Raw genomic sequence first — 16,212 nt, 5'->3', positions numbered from 1 at the left:
TCTGTCCCCCAGCCGTGCCGCAAAGCATCCCCACCCCAGAACTGTGCCCCAAAGCCCGTGTTCGATGGCTGCCGGTACCCCAGACTCATGAACCCGAGAACCAAGACGGTTTAAAGATGGGCTTATTTGAAGAAAGATGGATGCTGTCCCGTAGCCATCTCAAGCCTAGTGCAGCGAGCCACAGACGACTCCATTTCACACAGGGCTCGGGCGTGCCGTCGCTGTGTACACGGCCTGAGGAGACCCTGGGTTGTGTGTCAACAGCGAGAGAAGGCCGATAAAGAGAGCATGCTGTTGAGGGATAGATGCTGTGACCGACTGGTTGGCTGGTGGAGATGGGTTGATAGGTGACAGCTAGGAGGTGACCGACGGCAGGTTGATAGTAATAGGTAGACAGATGCGTGCGGCCGAGGAACAGGAGGGGGCGGGACCCAGAGCCCCGGCAAGCCTGGGCCGCACGGGGCTGTGCTCCGAGGTGGTGGGGAGGGACCCGGGGCTCCCCGCCGGTGAACGGGAGGGTCTGGCTCTCGGCGTGCGCCGGCAGCACGCCGGGCCCCGGCCCTGCGATCGGGAGGGGCGTCTGGGGTACCCACGCGCTCTCTCCGCCACCCCTTCCTCCTGGCTGCAGATGGAGGACTTCCAGATCTACGAGAAGTACTGCCAGAACAAGCCGCGCTCCGAGAGCCTGTGGAGACAGTGCTCCGACTGCCCCTTCTTCCAGGTAGGGCGGGGCCCGGCTTCCCCGGCCCCCCCCCCCGGCCTCCCCGGCCCTCCCTCCCCCCCCCCACAGAAGCAGGGCCTTGCCTGAGCCCGGTGCTTGGCCGTTCCAGGAGTGCCAGAAGAAGCTGGACCACAAGCTGAGCCTGGACTCCTACCTGCTGAAGCCTGTGCAGAGAATAACCAAGTACCAGCTGCTGCTCAAGGTGGCCCCCACCCCAGCCCCCCCACCCCGGCGGGCCCCTCCCCCCGCGGGCAGGCATCTGCACCCCCCCCCCCCGGCTCCAGGACTTTCTCGGAGCCCCTCTGCCTGGCGCATCCGGACGCCTGTGGGCGCCCGAGTGCCGGGCTCGGTAGCGTGGGGGGGCCTGAGAGGCACGTGTCCCCCTCACGTGGGAACGCGTCTCCGAGCGCCGGAGGTGTCCGTGCGTGAACGCGTCCCCTCCTCTCCCCCCCCCCCCCCCGCCGCGCGCCCCCAGGAGATGCTCAAGTACAGCAAGAACTGCGAGGGCGCCGCGGACCTGCAGGAGGCGCTGAACTCCATCCTGGGCATCCTCAAGGCCGTCAACGACTCCATGCACCTCATCGCCATCACCGGCTATGACGTAAGGGGCCGGACGCGAGGATGCCCCGGTGGGGTCCGGTGCGCGGCCGGCGGGAGCCCCTCACTCCGTCCGAGCCCCCCGGGCCTGGGTGGAACGGAACACACACGCAGACCGCAGGGGCTGTGTAGCCACACGCCCCCACGCCCCCAGGCTGAGGAATCCAGGCATGAGTCTGTGGGGGCCTCTCCAGCCCCAGGATCGTCCACCTCTGTTCCTGATGGCCAGGCACCCCAGAGAGCGGGTGGCTCGGTCTCGGGTTCCTAGAAGGTGGCGTGGGAAAGCTGCCCCCGCCCCCCTGGGTGTGTGCTGAGTGTGTGGAGTGTTCCAGGGAAACCTCAGCGACCTGGGCAAGCTGCTCATGCAAGGCTCCTTCAGCGTGTGGACGGACCACAAGAAGGGGCACACCAAGGTGAAGGAGCTGGCCAGGTTCAAGCCCATGCAGCGGCACCTCTTCCTGCACGAGAAGGCGGTGCTCTTCTGCAAGAAGAGGGAGGAGAACGGGGAGGGCTACGAGAAGGCCCCTTCCTACAGCTACAAGCAGTCCTTGAACGTAAGTGTGCCCGCGGGGGAGTCTGTGGCCCGTCCCCCTCCCAGCAAACCCCGCCTGACGCCGGGGAAAACGGGACACCCAGCCCCCCCTCCGTGCACACGGGTGTGTGGGGGTCCTGCCGTCCCTCAGCCCCACTCCCCCAAATGCCCCGTCCCCTCCGGATGAGACGGGGTTGACGATCCTGCCGGCGTCTCTCGGGTTGTGCCCTTGCCAGATGACGGCCGTTGGCATCACCGAGAACGTGAAAGGGGACGCCAAGAAGTTTGAGATCTGGTACAACGCGCGAGAGGAGGTCTACATCATCCAGGTGGGCGCTGGCCCGTCCCGCGGGCCGGGCGGGGGAGCTCTCGGGCCTCGAGGAAGGGGTTGAGACTTCATTGAGAACCCTGTGAGTCATGGCTCAGAGGCAGGAGCTGGTCCAAGATGGACTCTGGGGACAAGTTCAGACCAGGGGGGTCCTAGGGATGCGGCCCTGGAATTGGAAGGTCCCTCCTGCCATTCTGCTCACCCAGATCCCCGGTGGGGAGCAGGAAGCTAGGAGGTGGACGCAAGACAGAACCATTTCCATGAAGCCCTCTTAAGGCCCCAGGAGCTCTGTGTGAACCTCTGAGCCACGCCTGGGCGGGGTCTCGGGAGGGACTGAGGGACTGAGCCACGCCTGAGTGGGGTCTGGGGGAGAGACTGAGCCACGCCTGGGCGGGGTCTCGGGAGGGACTGAGGGACTGAGCCACGCCTGAGTGGGGTCTGGGGGAGAGACTGAGCCACGCCTGGGCGGGGTCTCGGGAGGGACTGAGGGACTGAGCCACGCCTGGGTGGGGTCTTAGGAGAGACTGAGCCGCACCTGGGCGGGGTCTCAGGCAGGACTGAGCCATGCCTGGTGGGGTCCTGGGAGGGGCTGAGCCACACCTGGGCGGGGTCTCAGGCAGGACTGAGCCATGCCTGGCGGGGTCCTGGGAGGGGCTGGCTCATGCCTGCCGGGTCTCAGGAGGGACCCAGCCACGCCTGGGTGGGGTCTCAGGAGGGTCTGGGTCACACCTGGGCGGGGTCTCGGGAGGGGCTGAGCCACACCTGGGCGGGGGTCTTGGGAGGGACTGAGCCACGCCTGGGCGGGGTCTGGGGGAAGGACTGAGCCACGCCTGGGCGGGTTCTGGGGGGAGGGACTGAGCCACGCCTGGGCGGGGTCTTGGGAGGGACTGAGCCACGCCTGGGTGGGGTCTGGGGGAGGGGCTGAGCCACACCTGGGCAGGGTCTTAGGAGGGACTGAGCCACGGAGGAGGGCCTGAGCCACGCCTGGGCGGGGTCTCAGGAGGGGCTGAGCCACACCTGGGCGGGGTCTTAGGAGGGGCTGAGCCTCGCCTGGGCGGGGTCTCGGGAGGGGCTGGGTCACGCCTGGGCGGGGTCTCAGGAGGGGCTGGGTCACGCCTGGGCGGGGGTCTCAGGAGGGGCTGGGTCACGCCTGGGCGGGGTCTCGGGAGGGACTGAGCCACACCTGGGCGGGGTCTCGGGAGGGGCTGGGTCATGCCTGGGCGGGGTCTCGGGAGGGGCTGGGTCATGCCTGGGCGGGGTCTCGGGAGGGGCTGGGTCATGCCTGGGTGGAGTCTCGGGAGGGGCTGGGTCATGCCTGGGCGGGGTCTCAGGAGGGGCTGGGTCATGCCTGGGCGGGGTCTTAGGAGGGGCTGAGCCACACCTGGGCGGGGTCTCGGGAGGGACTGAGCCACGCCTGGGCGGGGTCTGGGGGAGGGGCTGAGCCTGGGTGGCGTCTTCTAGTTGCTCTCAGATCCTAACACAAGCACTCAGTGCCAGCCAGGGCACAGTGGCACACTGGTGTCACGGTCCCGCATGCTGTCCAGTGCTGCTCTCAGGTCGACGGCCCTTCTCCCAACCCCCCTCCCGAGCAGAAGCGAGGACAGGGCTCTGCCCAGGCCCGAGGGGCACCCGGGGGAGCTGCCAGCCCGGTTCCCGCGGCAGCCTCTGGCAGAGACACCGGCCTCTTCCTTCTCGAGAGGGAGTGTGGGTCCCTGGGCACGGCGGGTGCCTGGCGGAGCGGCCCGGCCGTCCACTTGAGAGCGTCAGGCTTGTCATCGTCCTACGGCCCCCCTCAGGCGGTCCCGGCACGCCCAGTCCATCCCGCACCGCCGGGCAGAGAGTCCTCCAGCGAGGAGTCACGCCCAGGCCCGGCCCTCCGCCCGTTCCTCCGGCCCGAAACAGCCAGGTTCACGGGGGCCTGAGCTGGAGCCCTGTACTCACACCCAGCTTTCTTTGGGGACCAGGCGCCGACCCCTGAGATTAAAGCAGCGTGGGTGAATGAGATCCGGAAAGTGCTGACCAGCCAGCTGCAGGCCTGCAGAGGTGAGGCCGCCCGGGGCCCCCGCGTTTCCCTCGCGCCGCGGCCTCCGCAGCGCGCTCAGCCCCGCGTGTCCCCACAGAAGCCAGCCAGCACCGGAGCCTGGAGCAGAGCCACAGCCTGCCGCTGCCCGCGCCCGCCAGCACCAGGTGAGCACCAGCTGCGCGCCCGGGGCTCCGCCACGCGGACCTGCCGGCCTGGCCGCGGAGGCTCGCGCCCTCCGGGGGCTGAGGCGGGAGGGACGCGAGTTCAAGTCCAGCCAGGCCAGGCAGGAAGCCCCTGCCTAAAACCCAGGACTTCTGCCTTGCGTCTCCTCCCCGTGGTCGCTGGGCCTGCTGTGTTGGGGACGGGTTTGAGTAAGTCACGCTGAATCATCCCCGGGCCAGGATGAAGGCAGAGGCCAGTTTTGTTTATTTATTCATTCATTTAATATGTTAAAAGTAAGGCGTTGCGCAAAGGGGTGACCGCTTCATAAGCCAGGTAAGGAGTGCAGCTCCTCCTGGGCAATTTCACGCTCTCCGCTCTCCCCCAGGTCCCTCCTGCCATCCACAAGTTGCATCGTTCATCCTCCACATAGTAGACACGGAATAAGCTAGGCACCGGCCAGCTCACAAGCCGGTAATCCTAGCGACTCGGGAGGCTGAGGTCTGAGGGTCGCAGTTCCAAACCAGCCCGGGCAGGAAAGTTCCATGAGACTCTTATCTGCAATTTAAAAAAAGCCGGAAGTGGTGCTGTGGTTAGTCTTGAGCACGAAGGGGCTCAGGGACAGAGGGACAGTGCCCAGGACCTGAGTTCAAGCCTCAAAACCAGTTAAAAAATATATAAATATATACATATGTATATATGCACTGAACAACATGACCGCATTTATTCACCCTCCCTCCCTTTCTGAGCCCCCCTTCATCTCCTTAAAAGAAAACAACCCCCAAAGCAAAAACAAACACCGTCACACTACCACCAACAACAACAAACAACAACACCCAGGTTTCCATTTCCTGGAGTTCATTTTAATAGTTTTTTTTTGTTTTGTTTTTATTTTTTGTGCTGGTCCTGGGACTTGAACTTGAATTCAGGGCCTGGGCATTGTTCCTGAGTTTTTTTTTCTTCAAGGCTAGTGCTCTACTACTTGAGCCACAACGCCACTTCCATCTTTTTTGTGGTTAATTGGAGGTGAGTCTCACAGACTTTCTTGCCCAGGCTAGCTTTGAACTGGGATAGTATTTTAAATATTCAGAGGAGTTATAGCTTTGGGTTCCTCCTCACAGAGCCTCTTCCTTCTGATGATTTGTGTGTGTGATGATTGTGTGTGTGTGTGTATCCTCCTGTCTGATGATTTGTGTGTGAATGCCTAGAGTCTTTTGTAGGCTATCATATCCAATTGTGTTTAGATCTAGCTTCCACGTATGTGAGAAAACATGTACCATTTGTCTCTCTGAGCTTGGCATACCTCAGTTACCATGATTTGGTCTAGGTCCACCCATCTTTTTCCAAGTGATAGAATCTTGTTTTTACTAATGGATGGGTAAAATCCCATTGTGTGTAGGTACCACATTTTATTGGTCTAATCATCTGTTATAGGGCATCTGGGCTGTTTTTATAACGTGTCTATTGTGAATAGTGCAGCAACAAACATGGGCGTGCAAGTGTCCGTGCCATTTCTTGATGCTCTGGGTAGGTCCCCAGGAGTGGTATGGCTGGGTCACAGGACAGTTCTATGCTTACTAGAACTGGGGGGGATTCCAAAGCGCCATTCAGATACGTTACATTCCCACCAACCATGCAATGAGTTCCTTTTTCTCCACATCCCTGCCAGCAGTGTTTGCTGTCGTTTGAGTTGGTGTTGGACAATCTAACTGGGGTGAGATGGAATCTCAGAGTTGTTTTGATTTGCATTTCCTTCATGGCCAGGGATGTTGAGCATTTCCTTATGTGTGTATTTGCCATTCTTACCTCTTCTGAGAAGTGTCTCTTGAGCTCCTTTGCCCACTTTTAATTGTTTTATTAGCTTTGGGAGAGGTTGTTTTTTGAGCTGTACGTATAATTTGGATATTAGGCACTTGTCAGGTGTATAGCTGGTGACGATTTTCTTTCAGTCTGTTGGCTGTCTTTCTAGTTTAGTAACTATGCCCTTGGCTGTGCAGAAACCTTCTAGTTTGATGTAACTCCACTTGTCAACGCTCTCTCCTATCTGCTGTGACCCTGAGAATCTTTTCCAAAAGTTCCTGCCTGTGACTTTGAGTTCCAGTGTTTCTCCTACTCCATCTTGCGGTGATTTCAAAGTTGCCGGTCTGACACTGAGGTCTTTGATCCTTTTGGGGTTGATATTGGCTCCTGGCGACAAGAAGGGATCCACGTTTAGTTCTCTACATGTGGATGTCCAGTTTTCCCAACACCAGTTATGGAAGAAGCAGCCTTTTTTTCCACCCTATGTGTTCATCTTCCTTGCATAGGGCAGTTATTTTAGAAGAGAAACCTGCCAAGGCCTCCTACTTGCTGGGTAGGGATGGGGCTTTCCTTCCATGGGACCGTGCTGCCCAGTCCACACAGGCAGGGCCACGGCCGCCTCAGGGTGGGTCCACACAGGCAGTGCCACGGCCGCCTCAGGGTGGGTCCACACAGGCAGGGCCACGGCCGCCTCAGGGTGGGTCCACACAGGCAGTGCCACGGCCGCCTCAGGGTGGGTCCACGTAGGCAGTACCACGGCCGCCTCGGGGTGGGTCCACACAGGCAGTACCACGGCCGCCTCGGGGTGGGTCCACACAGGCAGTGCCACGGCCGCCTCAGGGTGGGTCCACGTAGGCAGTGCCACGGCCGCCTCGGGGTGGGTCCACACAGGCAGTGCCACGGCCGCCTCGGGGTGGGTCCACACAGGCAGTGCCACGGCCGCCTCGGGGTGGGTCCACACAGGCAGTGCCACGGCCGCCTCAGGCTGGGTCCACGCAGGCAGTGCCACGGCCGTTCAGGCTGGATCCATGCAGGCAGTGCCACAGCCACCCCAGGCTGGGTCCATGCAGGCAGTGTGATGGGCAGTCTCGGGCAAGTCCATGCAGGCAGTGCCACGGCCGCCTCCGGCTGGGCCCACACAGGCAGTGCCACTGCCGCCTCAGGCTGGGTCCACGCAGGCAGTGCCACAGCCACCCCAGGCTGGGTCCACGCAGGCAGTGTGATGGGCAGCCTCAGGCTGGGTCCACGCAGGCAGTGCCACGGCCACCCCAGGCTGGGTCCACGCAAGCAGTGTGATGGGCAGCCTCAGGCTGGGTCCACGCAGGCAGTGCCACGGCCACCCCAGGCTGGGTCCATGCAGGCAGTGTGATGGGCAGCCTCAGGCTGGGTCCACACAGGCAGTGCCACAGCCACCCCAGGCTGGGTCCACGCAGGCAGTGTGATGGGCAGCCTCGGGCAAGTCCACGCAGGGCGGGCCACGGACCCCGGTGGGCTGGGAACTGGGCTGTCCAGTCCGGAGGACAGGAGGAACTAAGCCGGAGTGTCCTTCCTTTACTGGCGTCCGACGCCTTCAGTCCCAGCAGAGGAAGCACCCGGAGCACGCGGAGGCCGGAGGACAGGAAGACGGACGCGCTGAGCCTGGAGGGCTACGTGAGCTCGCCGCCGGCCAGGCCCCCCGAGAAGGGCAGAGGTGGGTGACCCACCAGGGAGGACCACGCCTGCCGGCAGCCAGGCAGACACGGGGGCGCGGGCCTCGCCAGGGGCAGCCCGCCGGCAGCGGCGAACACCCGGCCTCCTGGCCGCCCGCTCTCCACCCAGGCCTGGGCCCTGACCGGTTCCCAGCATCCTCTCCTCCCTCCTGAACGTGGGGTCTCTGCCCTCCAAGCCATTTGCCTCCTAGATGTGGCAGACTCTACCTTCTGTCCCCTCCCTCCTAAAGGACTTGGCCTCTGGCTCCACCTCAGAGAGCTCAGGGCTTCGCACACTGCATCCCCCTCCCTCCCCGACCACGCTGTCTCTTCTGTCCCCTCCCTCCCGTCCCCTCCCTCCTGGACCACGCTGTCTCCTCTGTCCCCCTCCCTCCTGGACCACGCTGTCTCTTCTGTTCCCTCCTGGACCACGCTGTCTCTTCTGTCCCCCTCCCTCCTGGACCACGCTGTCTCTTCTGTCCCCTCCTGGACCACGTTGTCTCCTCTGTCCCCTCCCAGACCACGCTGTCTCTTCTGTCCCCTCCTGGACCACGCTGTCTCTTCTGTCCCCTCCTGGACCACGCTGTCTCTTCTGTCCCCTCCTGGACCACGCTGTCTCTTCTGTCCCCTCCTGGACCACGCTGTCTCTTCTGTCCCCCTCCCTCCTGGACCACGCTGTCTCTTCTGTCCCCTCCCTCCTGGACCACGCTGTCTCCTCTGTCCCCTCCCTCCTGGACCACGCTGTCTCTTCTGTCCCCTCCCTCCTGGACCACGCTGTCTCTTCTGTCCCCTCCTGGACCACGCTGTCTCTTCTGTCCCCTCCCTCCTGGACCACGCTGTCTCTTCTGTCCCCTCCCTCCTGGACCACGCTGTCTCTTCTGTCCCCTCCTGGACCACGCTGTCTCTTCTGTCCCCTCCTGGACCACGCTGTCTCCTCTGTCCCTCCCTCCTGGACCACGCTGTCTCTTCTGTCCCCTCCCTCCTGGACCACGCTGTCTCTTCTGTCCCCTCCCTCCTGGACCACGCTGTCTCCTCTGTCCCCTCCCTCCTGGACCACGCTGTCTCCTCTGTCCCCTCCCTCCTGGACCACGCTGTCTCCTCTGTCCCCTCCTGGACCACGCTGTCTCTTCTGTCCCCTCCCTCCTGGACCACGCTGTCTCCTCTGTCCCCTCCTGGACCACGCTGTCTCCTCTGTCCCCTCCTGGACCACGCTGTCTCCTCTGTCCCCTCCCTCCTGGACCACGCTGTCTCTTCTGTCCCCTCCCTCCTGGACCACGCTGTCTCTTCTGTCCCCTCCCTCCTGGACCACGCTGTCTCTTCTGTCCCCTCCCTCCTGGACCACGCTGTCTCTTCTGTCCCCTCCTGGACCACGCTGTCTCTTCTGTCCCCTCCCTCCTAGACCACGCTGTCTCTTCTGTCCCCTCCTGGACCACGCTGTCTCCTCTGTCCCCTCCCTCCTGGACCACGCTGTCTCTTCTGTCCCCTCCCTCCTGGACCACGCTGTCTCTTCTGTCCCCTCCCTCCTGGACCACGCTGTCTCCTCTGTCCCCTCCCTCCTGGACCACGCTGTCTCCTCTGTCCCCTCCCTCCTGGACCACGCTGTCTCCTCTGTCCCCTCCCTCCTGGACCACGCTGTCTCCTCTGTCCCCTCCCTCCTGGACCACGCTGTCTCCTCTGTCCCCTCCCTCCTGGACCACGCTGTCTCTTCTGTCCCCTCCCTCCTGGACCACGCTGTCTCTTCTGTCCCCTCCTGGACCACGCTGTCTCTTCTGTCCCCTCCCTCCTAGACCACGCTGTCTCTTCTGTCCCCTCCCTCCTGGACCACGCTGTCTCTTCTGTCCCCTCCCTCCTGGACCACGCTGTCTCTTCTGTCCCCTCCCTCCTGGACCACGCTGTCTCCTCTGTCCCCTCCCTCCTGGACCACGCTGTCTCCTCTGTCCCCTCCCTCCTGGACCACGCTGTCTCCTCTGTCCCCTCCCAGACCACGCTGTCTCTTCTGTCCCCTCCCTCCTGGACCACGCTGTCTCTTCTGTCCCCTCCTGGACCACGTTGTCTCCTCTGTCCCCCTCCCTCCTGGACCACGCTGTCTCCTCTGTCCCCTCCTGGACCACGCTGTCTCTTCTGTCCCCTCCCTCCTGGACCACGCTGTCTCTTCTGTCCCCTCCCTCCTGGACCACGCTGTCTCTTCTGTCCCCTCCTGGACCACGCTGTCTCTTCTGTCCCCTCCCTCCTGGACCACGCTGTCTCTTCTGTCCCCTCCTGGACCACGCTGTCTCCTCTGTCCCCTCCCTCCTGGACCACGCTGTCTCCTCTGTCCCCTCCCTCCCAGACCACGCTGTCTCTTCTGTCCCCTCCCTCCTGGACCACGCTGTCTCTTCTGTCCCCTCCCTCCTGGACCACGCTGTCTCCTCTGTCCCCTCCCTCCCAGACCACGCTGTCTCTTCTGTCCCCTCCCTCCTGGACCACGCTGTCTCTTCTGTCCCCTCCCTCCTGGACCACGCTGTCTCCTCTGTCCCCTCCCTCCTGGACCACGCTGTCTCTTCTGTCCCCTCCTGGACCACGCTGTCTCCTCTGTCCCCTCCCTCCTGGACCACGCTGTCTCCTCTGTCCCCTCCCTCCCAGACCACGCTGTCTCCTCTGTCCCCTCCCTCCCAGACCACGCTGTCTCCTCTGTCCCCTCCCTCCTGGACCACGCTGTCTCTTCTGTCCCCTCCCAGACCACGCTGTCTCTTCTGTCTCCTCCCTCCTAGACGATGCTGTCTCTAACTCCACCTCTGAGAGCTCGGCGCTTTCCATAAAGCGCTTCACGCTGCAGGGCTTTGCTAACCTCAAAGGTCAGAAAGGTAAAGATGGGGTACCCGAACCCCCTCCACTCCCTTGGTGCCCTGTGCCGTGGCCCCGTGTGGGGACCAGCTCAGGAGTGCCCCTCCACACACACCACGCCATGCTTGCTGAACGAAGCGTCATCGCCACATCAGTCAGATGCCTGAAGTTATCTTTTCGGGGTGCCTCTTGGGAACATGAGGCCGGCCTTGCAGAGCCAGCCTGTGAGGAGTTCTCCCCTGCTTTTCTGGCAGGACGCCCCCTCCTCCCCGGCCCTCTCCTCCTTTCTGCTTCGCCCGTGGCTCCCGCAGGTGGCCTCCTCCCCGGCTGCGGTCTCTTCTGCGGAGCTTCCGCTGAGCTCTCGGAGCTGCCGTCGCCCCGGGGTGCTTTGTCCGGGCTGCGCAGGCCCCGCTCCCACGGCTCGAGGCCAGGTCCTTGGGGACGCACCGGGGCAGGCCCTGGTCAGAAGAGGGTTTTGTTTTGTACTTCTTTTTTATTTGTTATGTACTGAGCTTGAACTCAGGGCCTGCACACCGCCCCCCACTGAAGCCGCCCCTCCACGTCCGGGACTTGGCCGGCTAATTGGAGACAAACGTCTCACGGACGTTGTTGCCTGGGCTGACTTCGAACCGTGATCTTCAGGTCTCAGCTACACGAGTAGCGAGGATGACAGGCCTCAGCCCACGCTTGAAACCACAACTCCCAGTTCTGCGCTTATAGAACTAACATCCTTGAGGCAGCCCCTGAGATAATGAATGACCCGCGCCCAACGCCATGTCCACCAATGCCAGCCGCATCTGCTCTTGGCGGGCCTCCCCCTCCCCTGCTAGGGAGACCCTGGGCCATTCCACTCGCTCGCAAACATTTCACTCGCCTCCTCCACTTGCTCAACCGTTCCTCACGCTTGCTCTGTCCTGTTGTATTTTTGCCTCTTCCTCCTCCTGCAGCTTCTCCAACCAGTCCTGACAAAAAAGCTAAGAGACACGAAGTAAAGAGCGACCCGACTCCCTTTGGTTTGCGAGGTAGTGTGCTACTGGCCTTGAGCATCAGCCAGGCAGGCCGTGGGCCGTGCTAGCCCCAGGGCGGCGGTCGGGCCGGCCGGGAGCAGTTAGGGTGGCTCGCAGCCTGACGCCGGGGGTAGGCCCTCGGACACCGCGCTGACCGCGGAGTCCCCCGCCCGGAGGCCGCCAGGCCTGCCGCTGCCCCGCGGAGGCCCAGCACCGCGTGCCGTTCACCTGCCCGGGGCCCCAGCCCTCGAGGGTCTGCACAGAGGGCTCCCCTCCTCTTGCTCCCAATGACCCACCCGGCCTCCGCTGCACGGGCTAACGGCTCCGAGCTGCGCGCCGGGGCTCGGGCTTCTCTGTCCTGCCCCCTTGTGATCTGGAGGTCGCCCCACCCTGTCCCCGGGATTTGGTTCGTGGAGCTGGTCCCGAGCTTTCCTAACCTTGGCACAGCTGCATCCCCCCCCACCCCACCCCAGAGCCCAGCACCCAGAGCCGGGGCGAGGGCCCGGCTGCCCGGCCTCCTCTGCGCACTGTTCCGGGCGTCCGGGTGACAGCCCGGGAGAGGCGGCTGCCGGGCCAGGCTGCCCGGCCCCTGTGTGCCTGCCTAGCGCCCGGTGTCTGGGGGCGCCCAGGCCCGGCCCCCCACCTCCCTAGCCAGATCCCAGGTGGCTCTCCGTCACCCACCTGGGCCACCACGGCCGGGGGCCTTTGCTGCCCCTCGTGCACCAGCACCCCCTCTTTCCAGGGAAAATGCACGCTTGTGGCCACCTTGAGTGTACCCCGGTTCTAACCCGCTTCCCCGGCGGGCCCGGTGGTGGTTGGTGGTTCGCGTGCGTGGCAGCGTGTGCCCAGCACCAGCCGGCACCAGCACTGGCTGGTCGCCGTCTCCATCTCCCCCACCGTGCGGCACCTGTGGCGGGAGGGCGGGGGTGGCGGGGGTGCGGGCTTGGGTCTCCGCCGGCTGCGCCCTGGCTCGGCCCTCGGGTGCCCTGGCAGGCGCGATGGCCCCCTTCATAGCTAGCAGGGCTACGCGGGCCCCGGGCCGCGCGGTGGTTCGCGCCGGACGCCGCTCAGCGGCTGTGCCGGGTGGGGTGACGGAACGCGCTGCCCTTCTGCGGTGGCTGCAGGTGGGGGCCGGCCCGGGGACCCCCGCGGGGAGCCAGCCCCGGAGGCGCGTGCGCTCAGCCCGTTTCTTGCCGCCTGCGGGGGGGGCAAGCGTGTAGGGCGTTCAGAAAGTGGGGGCCGGGGCGGCGGCCCGGGTGGGGAGCCCCGTGAGCGCCCGTCCCGTGGAGCCCCCCGCAGGGGCCGCAGCCCTCACGGAACCCGCGTCCTGCAGGCTGGAGCAAAGCGTCCCACTCGCTGGAGGGCCCCGAGGAGGACGGCGGCTGGTCGAGCGCCGAGGAGCCCGCGAACTCCTCCGACGCCGAGGAAGACGGCGGCATGGGGCCCAAGACACTGGTGAGCCTGGCCTCCCCGTCCTCCCCGTCCCCCGCGTCCTCCCCGTCCCCCCCACGTCCTCCCCACCCCCCTGCGTCCTCCCCGTCCCCCCGCGTCCTCCCCGTCCCCCCGCGTCCTCCCCGTCCCCCCCGCGTCCTCCCCGTCCCCCCCACGTCCTCCCCGTCCCCCCCGCGTCCCTCCCCGTCCCCCCCGCGTCCTCCCCGTCCCCCCCGCGTCCTCCCCGTCCCCCCGCGTCCTCCCCGTCCCCCCGCGTCCTCCCCGTCCCCCCGCGTCCTCCCCGTCCCCCCCGCGTCCTCCCCGTCCCCCCGCGTCCTCCCCGTCCTCCCCGTCCCCCCGCGTCCTCCCCGTCCCCCCCGCGTCCTCCCCGTCCCCCCCGCGTCCTCCCCGTCCCCCCGCGTCCTCCCCGTCCTCCCCGTCCCCCCGCGTCCTCCCCGTCCCCCCCGCGTCCTCCCCGTCCCCCCCGCGTCCTCCCCGTCCCCCCGCGTCCTCCCCGTCCTCCCCGTCCCCCCGCGTCCTCCCCGTCCCCCCCGCGTCCTCCCCGTCCCCCCCGCGTCCTCCCCGTCCTCCCCACCCCATGTCCTCCCCGTCCCCCCGCGTCCTCCCCGTCCCCCCCCGCGTCCTCCCCGTCCCTCCCACGTCCTCCCCGTCCCCCCACGTCCTCCCCCGTCCCCCCACGTCCTCCCCGTCCCCCCCACGTCCTCCCCCACCCCCCGCGTCCTCCCCGTCCCCCCCGCGTCCTCCCCGCCCCCCGCGTCCTCCCCGCCCCCCGCGTCCTCCCCGTCCCCCGCGTCCTCCCCGTCCCCCCCGCGTCCTCCCCGTCCCCCCCGCGTCCTCCCCGCCCCCCGCGTCCTCCCCATCCCCCCCACGTCCTCCCCGTCCCCCCCACGTCCTCCCCACCCCCCGCGTCCTCCCCACCCCCCGCGTCCTCCCGTGGGGGCTGGGACACCTCTGCCTCACCAGGGACACACGCGTCTCTCGGTCTGCGTCACCGCCATTCCTGCAGGGGAGCCAGGGCTCCCCGCGCGGCGCTCACCCGGGCTGGCGTCCGGCCTCGGGGCCCTGCGGCCCTCAGACCTCCGCTAGAGCCTGGGCAGGGCGTGGCCCTCGGTGGGGGGGGGTCCCATGCCCTCACCCCCACATCGGCAGGCCACTGCAGCCTGGCTCGCCCAAAGCCGCGCCCCTCTGTCTCCGAGCAGCCGCGCCGCCCCAGCGCAGGCCCGGACGGCGCGTTTGTGGGTGGCCCGCACCCCGCCATCGTGCTGTCTTCAGGAGTGGATGGAAAGGAAACTTCCCACGCCCCAGGGTGGGGGGGGCGCCCTCCACACTCCCACGGGCCCGGCCCACGGCACGGGGTCAGGCAGCCGCTCCCTGGGACAGCACGGCCGGGCCTGCGAGGGACGCGAGGGACGCGGGGCGGAGGCGGCCGGGGCGGCGGGGGGCGGCTGGGGGGGGGCGGTGACCCGGCCGCCCAAGCGCCGCAGGGCCCGGCGCAGGCCCGGCTTCTGAGACACAGCTCCAGCGAGCGGCAAGGGCGGCCCTGGGCTCCTCCTCAGCCCCGCCTCCGCCCCGCCGCGCCCTGTGCGCCCCGCTCCCCGCAGGGCGGGGCCTCCTCAGCCCTAAGCCGCCCCCACCCCTCAGTCCACGTCTGCCCGCCCCTCAGGCGCCTGGGAGATACACAGTCGTGGTGGACAAGGAGAAGGGGGGCCTGGAGACCCTCACCATGAGGAGCGGGGACACGGTAGAGGTGGTGGAGGAAGGCGCCGACGGGCTCTGGTAAGAGTACCCCTGCCGGCGCCCACCCGGCTCCCCCCCACACCCGCCTGCCCCCCCTCCCCCCCTCCTACGCCCAGCCTCACGCCCCATCACCTCGCCTGGAATGACGGCAGGGTCACGAGCCCCCGCTCGCCCCCTCAGGTTTGTGCGGGACCTGACCAGCAGCAAGGAGGGCTGGGTGCCGGCCGGCAGCCTGTCGGCGCTCCTGGGCAAGTCCAGCTCGGCCCAGGGTCTGAGCAGCTCAGGTGAGCTTCCCGCCCCGGCCCGCCCTTGCAGGGCAGGGGTGAGGCGTGGGCCGGCCGAGGCCACAGAACTCCTCCCGGTTTCCCGCAGAGTCCAGCCCGGGGTCGGCTGTGCTGAGCAACTCGTCCAGCTGCAGCGAGGGCTGCCCCGCACCCTTCCCCCACCTCCAGGCCTAGGGAGCCTCGCGCCCCGCCGCCCGTGGTAGGCCCGCATGCGAAGGTGGAGGCCCCTGCTCGGGTTTGCCACGCTGGGGGAGGGCCCCCAACCGGGAGAGCCCAGCCCACCCTTGAGCCGACGGAACCTCGGGCCTCGACACCAGGACCACCGGGAGCAGAAGCCGGCTCCGGCTCCCACTCAGCTCCGGCTCCACCCCGGCCCCGCTCCGGCTCGGCTCTGACTCCGGCTCCGGCTCCGGCTCGGCTCTGGCTCCGGCTCCACCCCGGCCCCACTCCAGCTCGGCTCCGGCTCCGGCTCCGGCTCCGGGAGGCAGAGACCCATCCACCCTTCTGTGTGGACAGAGGGGCTGCCCTGCCCGGGCCGGGCCGCCTGCCCCGGGCCACCGCCGGCTGGTGCTCACGGAGGGAGGCAGCCACAGGCCGGAGGGAGGGGCGGGACCCTCGTCTTTTGTAGGTTTTTGATTTGTTGTTGAGCGGGAATTAATCCATGGCCATTTTTGGGGTACCGTGGCCTCAGCTCTCTACCAAGAATCACTGTGTTTACATGCAATGACAATTTGATACTGTATTTGATATAAAACTATTTTTTGTTACGGGGTCTACACGGGGGACGAGCCGCGGCGCGGGTGGCCCTGCCCGGGGCGGGGGCGTGGCGGGGGCGGGGCGGCCGGGCCCCTCAGACCGCGCCGCCGCCGGGGGCCTCACCCCCACCGGGGCGTCCCCTCCATCCACGTTTCTGGCTATGATTTAAATGGTATCTCCTTCTTTTCTACAACACGAGTTTGTTTTTAAGGATCTTCATGGAATCGGGGTATTTTTATTGTTTTAAAGAAAATGTAAAGATGCGGTGTGGGCAAGGCTTCTGGGGACCGCTGAGCACCGGCGGG

At 66.0% G+C, this 16,212-nt stretch overlaps 1 protein-coding gene across 3 annotated transcripts in view; it reads left to right on the top strand.

Moving 5' to 3' along the window:
* Mcf2l (MCF.2 cell line derived transforming sequence like) overlaps nt 1–15,474 on the top strand; it is a 33,738-nt gene extending 18,264 nt beyond the window's left edge. Inside the window, exons 14-27 of one of the 3 annotated variants that reach the window (XM_048341066.1) lie at nt 629–721; nt 831–923; nt 1,197–1,322; nt 1,651–1,872; nt 2,087–2,179; nt 4,143–4,221; nt 4,299–4,365; nt 7,735–7,850; nt 10,599–10,691; nt 11,619–11,693; nt 13,012–13,133; nt 14,794–14,906; nt 15,048–15,151; nt 15,240–15,474. In XM_048341066.1, the coding sequence (XP_048197023.1) occupies nt 629–721; nt 831–923; nt 1,197–1,322; nt 1,651–1,872; nt 2,087–2,179; nt 4,143–4,221; nt 4,299–4,365; nt 7,735–7,850; nt 10,599–10,691; nt 11,619–11,693; nt 13,012–13,133; nt 14,794–14,906; nt 15,048–15,151; nt 15,240–15,325 (1,482 nt within the window). In that variant the 3' untranslated portion in view covers nt 15,326–15,474. The remainder of the gene's footprint in view (nt 1–628; nt 722–830; nt 924–1,196; nt 1,323–1,650; nt 1,873–2,086; nt 2,180–4,142; nt 4,222–4,298; nt 4,366–7,734; nt 7,851–10,598; nt 10,692–11,618; nt 11,694–13,011; nt 13,134–14,793; nt 14,907–15,047; nt 15,152–15,239) is intronic. The other 2 variants (XM_048341068.1, XM_048341069.1) reach the window with 2 other exon arrangements.
* The last annotated feature ends 738 nt before the right edge of the window (nt 15,475–16,212 follow it).

The sequence above is a fragment of the Perognathus longimembris genome, chromosome 3 (genome assembly GCF_023159225.1).
Source record: "Perognathus longimembris pacificus isolate PPM17 chromosome 3, ASM2315922v1, whole genome shotgun sequence".
Lineage (NCBI taxonomy): Eukaryota > Metazoa > Chordata > Mammalia > Rodentia > Heteromyidae > Perognathus > Perognathus longimembris.
The sequence above is the reverse complement of the archived record's forward strand: the minus strand, read 5'-3'. Positions and strand labels throughout refer to the sequence as shown.